The sequence below is a fragment of the Osmia lignaria genome, chromosome 9 (genome assembly GCF_051020975.1).
Source record: "Osmia lignaria lignaria isolate PbOS001 chromosome 9, iyOsmLign1, whole genome shotgun sequence".
NCBI classification, from domain to species: domain Eukaryota; kingdom Metazoa; phylum Arthropoda; class Insecta; order Hymenoptera; family Megachilidae; genus Osmia; species Osmia lignaria.
Genome location: NC_135040.1, coordinates 15,036,720 through 15,046,590, shown reverse-complemented (window position 1 = coordinate 15,046,590; position 9,871 = coordinate 15,036,720). Strand labels below are relative to the sequence as shown.

At 38.1% G+C, this 9,871-nt stretch overlaps 3 protein-coding genes across 5 annotated transcripts; 2 read left to right on the top strand and 1 right to left on the bottom strand.

Moving 5' to 3' along the window:
• The first annotated feature begins 158 nt into the window (after positions 1–158).
• Positions 159–1,628, top strand: LOC117602449 (ribosome biogenesis regulatory protein homolog). The gene is made up of 5 exons (XM_034320498.2): positions 159–367; positions 453–711; positions 789–1,090; positions 1,150–1,323; positions 1,391–1,628. Exons 1-5 carry the CDS (start codon positions 219–221, stop codon positions 1,524–1,526), a joined length of 1,020 nt encoding a protein of 339 aa, XP_034176389.1. The 5' UTR covers positions 159–218; the 3' UTR covers positions 1,527–1,628.
• Positions 1,629–1,755: 127 nt separating this feature from the next.
• On the top strand, positions 1,756–8,424 carry LOC117602429 (uncharacterized). 3 transcript variants are annotated; one of them, XM_034320451.2, is made up of 5 exons: positions 1,756–2,661; positions 2,739–2,779; positions 5,121–5,687; positions 7,601–7,750; positions 7,837–8,424. In XM_034320451.2, exons 3-5 carry the CDS (start codon positions 5,229–5,231, stop codon positions 8,335–8,337), a joined length of 1,110 nt encoding a protein of 369 aa, XP_034176342.2. In that variant the 5' UTR covers positions 1,756–2,661; positions 2,739–2,779; positions 5,121–5,228; the 3' UTR covers positions 8,338–8,424. The 3 variants fall into 3 exon arrangements, with proteins under 3 accessions (XP_034176342.2, XP_034176332.2, XP_034176323.2); XM_034320441.2 differs by lacking the exons at positions 1,756–2,661; positions 2,739–2,779 and adding an exon at positions 2,786–3,346; XM_034320432.2 differs by lacking the exons at positions 1,756–2,661; positions 2,739–2,779 and adding an exon at positions 2,786–4,071 and having other exon boundaries at positions 4,152–5,687.
• Positions 7,580–9,789, bottom strand: Nf-YB (nuclear factor Y-box B). The gene is made up of 3 exons (XM_034320619.2): positions 9,558–9,789; positions 7,820–9,421; positions 7,580–7,667 (listed from the first exon to the last, which is right to left on the bottom strand). The coding sequence occupies exons 1-2, from the start codon at positions 9,670–9,672 to the stop codon at positions 8,874–8,876; spliced, it is 663 nt and encodes a 220-aa protein (XP_034176510.1). The 5' UTR covers positions 9,673–9,789; the 3' UTR covers positions 7,580–7,667; positions 7,820–8,873.
• Positions 9,790–9,871: the final 82 nt, after the last annotated feature.

Below are 9,871 nucleotides of genomic sequence, written 5' to 3'. Positions count from 1 at the left end.
TTATGCCTCGAAACAGTAGCGCCATCTATAATACAATGGCGCAAACTACTCGATAACTTACCGACCCCGGCAGTCGGTAAGTTGTCGCAGAGTTTCCGCTGTTTTTCGATAGATGGCGCTGTCCCCTGTTTCGGAAACTCAGTCGGTAAGTTGTTGAGTAGTTTACTATCAAGGAAACCAGCAACCATAACATAACCTTTAACACATGTGTTTCAAACATGGATATTGTACAGTCAATTTTAGAAAATGATGCTCAAGAGAAAGACCCACGTAAATCTACGGTAGTAAATAAAGATGTTGACGTTGAAACAGATGCAGGAACTCTCTTAGTATTGGATTCTAATACCCTGGATCTCAAAGCACTGAAGTAACCTACAAATTCATTTTTATGATACAAGCAATTTTACTTCAATTAAATTTGTTTATATTAATTGCTTCCATGTATTTTCTAGAGCTCAACAGGAACCGTATTTAAGAAGTTTAACAAGGGATAATGTGCAACTACTGATTAATAAAATTTGGGAACTTCCAACAGAACGTATTGATGAAGTGATAGTAGCAAAATTACCCAAGCCTCATTTTGTATTACCAAGATCTCGTCAACTTCCAAAACCAAAACCTCTAACTAAATGGCAAAAGTTTGCTAAAGAAAAAGGTATCAGAACTAAGAAGAAGGGTAAATCTAAACTTCAATGGGATGATGAATTACAAGTATGTCTTCTGTATCTAAGTATTCTACATGTATCTTGAGCATATGAGTATATGTATTTTTGATATTTTTGTTACAGAAATGGATACCTACATTTGGTTATAAGCGTAAGACAGCTTTAGAACAGAAAGAATGGTTGGTAGAAGTAAATGATGAAAACAAAGCCATGGAAGATCCATTTGCTACAGCAAAGGCAGCAAAAGAAGAAAGACAGTCTAAAAATGAACTGCAAAGGCTGCGTAATATTGCAAAAGCAAAGAATATTAAAATTCCAAAAGTAGGACTTCCTACTAAAGAACATTTCCCAGAGGCAAAACAACTCTCTCAGGCCATTACTATCGCTCGTACATCGACAGCCTCTGTTGGCAAATTTCAGGATAGGTAATGTTCAAAGTATGATATATGAAATAAATTCCATATTCACTGTATAATATGCACAGGTTACCAAAAGAAAAAGATGCAAAGGGCATTGCTAAGCAGGTACCAGGTATGAAAAGAAAGGCCGAAAATGTTCCATTAAATTTGAACGACGAGAAGAAACGGAATACAGATTTAGCAGAGAACATCCTTAAAAGTAATACTAAAATCTTTCGCGAAGATTTCTCTGCTCCAAAGTAAGTACTCAAGTTTCTGAAAGTATCAACATGAAAATCACAATGCATTTATAAATTTCTTTTATAGAACGAAAGTTAACGAAACAAAAACAAAGACAAAGAAAGGTAAAAAAGGAGTAAAAAGCAAGGGAGCAAAGAAGCCAAAAGGAGGAAAAGGAAAACGTGATATGCGCCTTAAAGTAGGTGGTAGAAAACGAAGATAAAGGAACTGAATGCTTGTGTTACTTTAAGCACTTGAACTTCAACAATTACAAGATTTCAATGTAATTTTAATATATAACGTTAAGTACCTATATTAACATTAAACAATGTTAAAATAAATAATATTGGTATATATTAGTCTTCCCTTCTTTCCTGTAAATAAGTTAATTGCATATTCATTCCTGAATTACATAATGAAAAATGTAATGATTATTTTTGTGATTAAAAAGCATGTCGCTGTCACTGATAAGATTAATTGAGATTAAATAGAAGAAAAAAGTAGAACATAATCGAAACATGGGTGGTGTTACAAGCCGATAAAGCAGGTTGTCCCTTAGCCACAGAATCAGGGTAATGTGAGAAAGGTGAAAGGTCAAAAGCAGTACGGGATATCGACTCGGGGAACTCGAGGGGGCGAGGTAACCTGGCAGCGGGTACGGGGGAGGGTAAGTGCGAAAGCGGGTTGTCCTAGAATCTGTAAGGAGTTCCACCCCGCATGTGATTTTATACGTATTGTATATGTATACACGTTCAATGCCATCTGAACGAAATACAAACGCATTTAGATACTTTATGTAATCCACGTCAGTCAAAATTATCAATACATTAGATGATTATATTTCAAATTTTAATTATATGCAACTCTTACATAATACCACGAAGGTATTATTCCTCCTTTAAAAATGCAGGCAATTCTGCATGATATACGTAATATTTCGTTCGATGCAGTAGTACATTATACACTTTACCCGTCCTATTTGATCATCAAACTGTTAAGTATTGACATACGATGGAATTCACCCCCAACAGAATAACAAAAATCTTACAATTTCAACCTTCAATTTACGAAATTCAAAATTGAATTTCGTATCGAAAGTGATCGTTAATCGATACGAATTCCATCGATATCGATTTAAGTACGACTCCAACGACTTACGACGCTGAACCTGAACCTCGTTAGTTACAAAAGTGAAGTGAAAAAATACCTGCTATATTATCAAAAATAACTGCTACCAATTATTTAATCTATCCAATTTGCTTTTTACAAACTGAAAGGGAACTAAAACGTATTACTCGTTGTAACTGGTTTCACCTCGAGCTACACATAAAAATCGAACGAGGTTGCGTCCGCATGCGGTAAGTCAATATCGATAATAATTGTTGGAATACCGGTTACTGCATTAAACCAACTAAATTATCGTTTATAACCATAGTTCAGCAGAACGTATGAACCTGAAAAGTGTCTCAACCTTGGGTAAGTTTAGATATTCGCATAAGGCGAGTGAACGAATGGCGTACATAATCGAGCGACGTAACGCGCTTGCGAGAACGTTAGAGAAGGGGTTGTCGAGCAGGAGGGTAAAGAAGTAACCGCGGGCTGACGGGTTGTTCAGTCGGTGGTTGCTCGGTAGTAACGGGCGCGTCCACGAATTACGAGCTAACACGATGGAGGCTGCGTTAATTATAACGAACAAGTGATACGCGCCGTGTGTACACGGGGATCGTGTCCTGGATATTCGTGTCCCGCGTATCCCCTGTCGCGCACCCCTGCTCCCCCCTGTGTCCGTGCTTCTGTGTGCGTGCGGGTCCCTCTAACGGTAGTAGTTTGGCATCTCGCTACAAAGAAAAGAAAAAAAGCAAATAAGAAAAAAAAAGAATAAAAAAGTGCAATTGGACAAAAAGAAAGGCACAACGAACAAGAAAATGTCGTCCACGTAAATCGAAGGAAGGCGCTTTGGGATAAAGAGAGAGAGAAAAAGAAAGAGAGAGAGAGAGAGAGGCAGTTCTCGTACACGGTGCAGTGGTTTACCCTGAGTCGTTGGTACGCGCAGCCTTTTGGTGTTGCTGGCTGACTTGACGCCTGCTTTTGCTATTGCTGTCGCTGCCGCCGCCGTCGAACCGTCGCCGACGTTGCTGCAGCAGTTGCTAGCGATACGAAATGAACGGGAAAAAAAGAGAAAGATCATGTGTTAATTGAGAGGGAGAGAAAGTGTGGGAGAGAAAGAAACAAATGTAGCCTTCATTGTTCCGTCGTCGTCGTTCTCGTCGTTGGTCGTCATTTATTGTATAGAACGCTCTGTCAATACGCGTTTCCCTAATGCGAACCTAAAAAAGAAAAAGAAAGGAGAAAATATAATAAATGCGATGTGCTCGTTGGCCACCAGTCAGCCTTTTATTTTTTTACGCGCTTCTTCGTGTCTTCTTTTTCTTTTCTTTTTAGGAAGTACATCTTTGCATTGAAATAAGCAACTCGCTAGAGAAAAGAAGTAATCTTTTATCCTTTTAAAAAAAAAAAACAAATTCGCACGTTCGGCCGATTACTTTATAGGGTGCCGCTCGAGTTGCTTACTTCGAGGCAATACTGTACCCAAGTAGGGCAAACTGCCGTCCAGTTCACCGTGGATACCGTTGGCTTTTCTACATTATTTTCCCTGGGACTTCATATATTATTTCGCTTCGTATACCCTTTTCACTTGCTTCGTGCACGGACGTATCATTGCATGTGCATTACATTTGTTTGCTGACCCCGATACTGGGTTATACATGGTAATTATCTTTACCTACTTGCTTCTTTACATGGATTTAATACATCTCATAACTAATATAATTTTTTTTCCTTTTTTTAGTACCGTTATAATTTTATAATAATATCACGGCTTTCATGGATAAAATGATAGAGGAATATTAGGACATAAAAACAAAGAATAGGATGAAACAAAGGAAGGCAAAGATAGAAAGCAGAAGGGCACTGAAAACGAATGTAATGAATCGCGGGAGGGAAAGAGTGGCGAAAAGGAAAATGTCAGGGTGGGATAAGAAGGGGTAACTAGAACGTGTCACGGCGTAAAACAATGAAGAAGAAGAAGAGGGTTTTTCGATTTGTTACATTCGTGTTCGAAACTACTTGACCCATTGACGGGTCAAGAAGCTGAACAGAAAGGTGTCAATGCGGAGGTCTCCTCCTTGTAATGCTCAGATCAGAAAACTTGAGAGCTTGGTGGTAAAAGAGAGAAAATTATTTATGTACATATTTTTTAATCAACGAAAATGCGATTAATCAGGCTATTTTTATGTTTTTGAAAGAAATTCGTATAAATTAAATTTGTTCATTTTAATTTATGTTGGCAAATGTTCACAAGGACAACTGTAATTTCCTCTTTCTGTAAAGAGAAATCTCTTAGCATCTTCCTGCTTACATATCCCGCGTTATGCTTTTAGCGCTAATAAGGGTAGATATTAGTATCTTGTATCTCCTAATGTATTCATTATTATACATTACGTAAAATACTTCTGATTCACTTCAAGTATCATTGAAATCCTTCTTTCATTCTTCAAAAGCTATGTTATTCGATAAAAATTAGTATAAACAGTATTCAAATGGAAAGGATTAGTTATTAATAGTATAAAAAGTACGTTTAATTGGAGCATTTAGTAAGTGTAACCACCGCTTCTTGTGTTCAATATGCAAATATACGTATAATGCTGTAAATAAGATGCTTTTCACGTGCTTCTCGCTAGAATAGAAGTTAGTCGGTAGTTTAGTATGACGGCCGCCAATAGCAGGCGGATGTCCGTCATGTTTCTTGCCTTTCCAGAAGGAAAAACACACAGGAAGACGATGCAAAGGGATCTAAACTCGTAACAGAAAGAACGCCTGGCCCGAAGGCGTTAAACCGGGAAGAGTATAATCGGGGTGCGAAGCGATGTACGCAGCTGCGGGTGGTGCCAGTATAGCGAACAGGAGGAAGCAGAAACGGTTGCAGCTTAACAAACGCGTCGCCGAGGGTACGATCCCGTCGCGGTTGAAGCCGATCCCAGCGGCTTCTTCTCAGCACCACCAACACCAACACCAACATCACCACCACCACCACCACCACCATCCCAGCAAGTTTGCTCGTCCGCACGTTGTTCCACCATCTTCCACGCAACAACCACCACAACCACCGTCATCTGCATTCCATCCGAGCATCGATCGACGGCGTCATGTCGAGAAGTGTCAGCAGGTTGCACCGGTATCACCGATCCAATTCCCTATATCACCTCCACCGTTGTCTCTTGAATCGCCTAGTTCGGTCACCTGCGCCACTAAGTCCAATAATTTCCCTTTCCCGCCACCATCGATCCTTGATCTCCGAGTTTCGCCATCTTCATTGGAGCTACAGGTGGGTAGATTGTTCAGCGGTAATTAAATTGCTCCTAGGGTCGTTTCATTATATTCTCTATCTATTTTTTTAGCTCTGTTTCTCTTCTTTCTCTATCACATACACACACACTAGTCGCTGTTGCCTAGGTACTTACCTGATCACGTTTTATTAATCGCAGTCCTTTATTCAAGTAATTAACAAATCCTCGTTGCACTTTGCACCTTCTATTGCTGGCACACCTTTACTTATAACATTAGGAACACACCATCGATTGGCTGTCTGGTGGCGTATGTAAAGCCCCGCGCGATAACACGTCCTCGAGCGGCACCAGGTTCGTCAGCTGGTTATCCATCAATTGTAACTACAATTATTTTTTTTTTTATAGTAATTAACATGTCTCGACTGGTTCCTACCAGCGGATACGAGCATCTACTAATGTTGGAGGCAGACGATACAATGTTAGGAGTAAGTTGTAGTGCCTGGTACCAGTCGCTATCGGGGAAGATTTGAGGAGGAATTCGTGTGCTTCTTTTTTGACTGGGGAAAGGAGAAGGGAAAAAGTTTTATTTATACTGTGTATAAGAAAAAAAAAAAAGAAAACAGAACTGGAAAGGAGAAAGAGGAGGAGGACGGCCGATCTTAATGATCAATAAAATATACAAATGAATGAGCGGAATGCAGGCTGCTTTATTGATTAGAAGGGAGAAGCAACGGTTACGGGGGGGTAAGGTGGTGAACTTTAGAGAATTACCCTCAAACTTGGCCACCAGACTTATTCCGCCGCTTCCGCGATATCCCCCACGATCTTACGTTTATGGGGTAAGTATCAACCATACCGATATGCTGTATCATCAACAGTAAGCTAATGGCATCAGAGGGTAACTGCTGCTTCCCTAGCTGATTATCTATGCATCAACTATATACCCTTTTTCTGGGAAAAGAAATTACATTTGTAGTGTATACTTGATGTTTATCCCCTTTTTTACTTTCTCTTATCATAGAACGGATCAGTGTTTTCTATGTTTATTAACTGTTTATTGAAAAAAAAAGAAAAAAAATGTGATCATTAAAAAGAAAAGTTAAAAGGAGATTAAAACATATAAAGAAAAGTTTCAATTTTTGATATACCTTTGTACCATTTTATATCAACTTTTCAGTAAAAACATAAATAAAATTTATTTTTACCTTAGAAATGCACGTTAAATCGGTTTAATTTAGTCTCTTATATTTCAAACTTTTCATTGAAAGTTTTATAGTGAAAGTTTCATTAAATATAATACATATGAAAGAAATAAAAATCATGCATTTCAGATTGATATTATGGTACAGAAGATTGTATTCCATAATATTCAACATTTAATTGCTACTAATTATATATTTAATTAATTCTTTGTTGTCAATCAGAATGCAATGATTACAGTGCACTTGTCTAGACAAGTTCTACGACACATGTACGTATAAACGTTTATACACATCTCAATTGGTTCTTTGTATAAAAATTTATCTGTATTTTCTTTAGTACGTGCATGCATGTTTTTTACATTATTATTTATGTGCTGGGTAACGAGGAAAGAGAGTATTAATTAAAAAGTATCTTGATATAGTACATAAATAATAGAAAATATGTTTCACATGATAGAGAAAGATGTAAACTTTTATATATATATATATATATAATTATAATATAATGCTTTTATGTTTTATATTTATTTATATTTTGTATAATAGTATATATATGATATTTATTATAGAAATTAAGAGAAAAATTAATTAAGATTTATTTAATAATGTAGATTGTTCAGAATTTTTTTAGCCAAAGTATAATACATAGTTATTGAAAGATTTGATAGATAATTAAAGTGTTGAATGATCTCAACTGTAGTTGCTATAAATGCTTATAACAACAATACCTGAACGGAAAATAATTTCAGTGTGGTGGAGGACCTGGTAAAGCAGCATGGCAGGGGTGCAGCAGACCTTCCCCCCTTCCTTTGTCTCCTATGTCGCCTCACGGATGTCGTGGAGATGGTTACAAGACAAAGCAATGCGAGGCTCATCGACGATGGATGAAAAGAAACAGGGTAAAAACACTTATTAGTTATAATTTAAGATAGAATTTTAAGTAAATTAATAAAGTTCCGTATAAGTACCGTATTACTGTTCTCAGATAAGAGACGCAAGCTATTGCTATGGAAGCAGTGGAGAAGATGACGAAGATGATGGAAGCAGTAACGCAAACCGTCGTAGAGGAGAAGTTAGTGCGGCAGTGAATACCGTACTTTATGCGGGGCTGGGAACTACAGCGCTCGGATTAGTTATCTCGTTTGTCGGCACTGGAGAGAAAGGATTCCTCAGTCCGGAATTGAGGCTGGTGGGTCCTTCGCTACTGTGCGCCGGTTTACTGTGTTGCCTATTTCGGGTGCTGCTCTGCCTCTGTTTATGCCGTTGCGGTCAGTGCCGCTGGCGGTTTTGCCACGTTGCTTCTGACAAAAAGGAAAAAGTGAGGAAAACGGACGCGCGTCCGGCTGGAACATTACCTACCGCCTCACTTTTGTCACCAGCGCAACAACAGCGACAACAACAATCAGCCATGCCTTCGAGTGGCGCTGCATCATCATCAACAAAAGCACACGAGCTCTTGCTCTCTCCTGCCCAATTACCAGAGTGAAAACAACCATTATGAACGTTTTCTACGAGAATCTACACGCTGATTAACTGCCGGTTCTTGTCTAAAATAGAATATCTTGTTTCCATTCCGACCTGAACCGTTTTCGCAAAAGAAAAAAAAAAAAAAAAAACCACCACAGCCTAAATCCTAGTTTAATTGCGAATACTAGAGCTTTAAAAAATAATAGTGAAATAAACAATCGGCTATGTTTTTCTACCCCTACCGTGTTTAAAAAAGTAAACAAGTAATTACTAACGAGTCTTTAACTGCTTCCTGGTTTATTTCCTTCCACGTTTATAGTTTCTTTACAAAGAATTGCCTAAATTTAATTCACCTCCCTTACCAAACTCTGAATCCATTCATACTTTGTTTCTTACAAATGTAAGTTTAGTTTACCCATCAAAACTGATTTTACAGTCTTATGTAAAACACAATCGTACGTGAGAAAAAATATGCTACAGTTGAGATAGCTGTATCGCGTATCGCATTCTGTATCTTAATAATTTATATTAATATATCGTTTTAACCTGTTGCGATCAGGAAAGCTGGAATTGCATTTGATCGGTAGACGTGTAACTATATATTACAGGCGTATCCGAAGTGGTAGCACTAGAAGCAGTCGCGGCAATGGCAAACAACTGATCTTCGTACATAGTTCCTTGTGGCTCAACTTTTCCATTGCCTGCCGGTGTACCACTCCCTGGAGGATTATCACCTTTCGTAGCTTCTCGGTATTTTTGTAGATACACTTTTAGTGGTTCTACGTAATTGTCAAAACCAAGAGTCGTCATGGCAAATAGAATGTCTTCACCATTGATAGTCTTACGTTTTTCCATATGACACCGATCACTTGCTTCGGATGTAATAAACGATATAAATTCGGATACACACTCTTGAACACATTCACGTGCATCTTTTGCTATCTTTCCCGCCTCTGGTATAGCTCTTTTCATAATTTTAGCAACATTCGCTATCGGCAGAAATCGGTCCTGCTCACGAAGAGGACCTCCACCACTGCCGCCTCCGGCTCCTTGTAAAGGATCGCTTGTTCCATGATTTGAATCATCCGTGTTTTCAGGATCATCTGAATAAAAATAATAACCTGTTCGTATAAGTTAACATTGAAAATTGTTAATTATTTGAAAGCAATAATACAATAGTTGTATAATTATAGTTTATTTGTGTTTCCATCGAATATTTTCAAAACATCGTTAACCTACCCTCCATGTCGTCCGATTGTACACTGATATATGACGCAGAAACACCACTACCGCCAAGAAATGCTGTTGTACTTAAAGGTCCTCCGTCGTCACCACTTTCACCACTATTTTCCATTTCCAGTTAAGTTTATACTGAAGATACAATAAAAATACCTTCAATTCCCTTAACCTTTCTGGACCTTTGTTTTCGCGATACTTTATAACATTTTTCTGGCATAAACAAAATTTGCAGGTAGATGTCAACAGTTAAGTTTCTTGATACAACTAGCGCCCCCTTCCGGCAGAAAATCAAATTTTGACTGATAATTTTATTT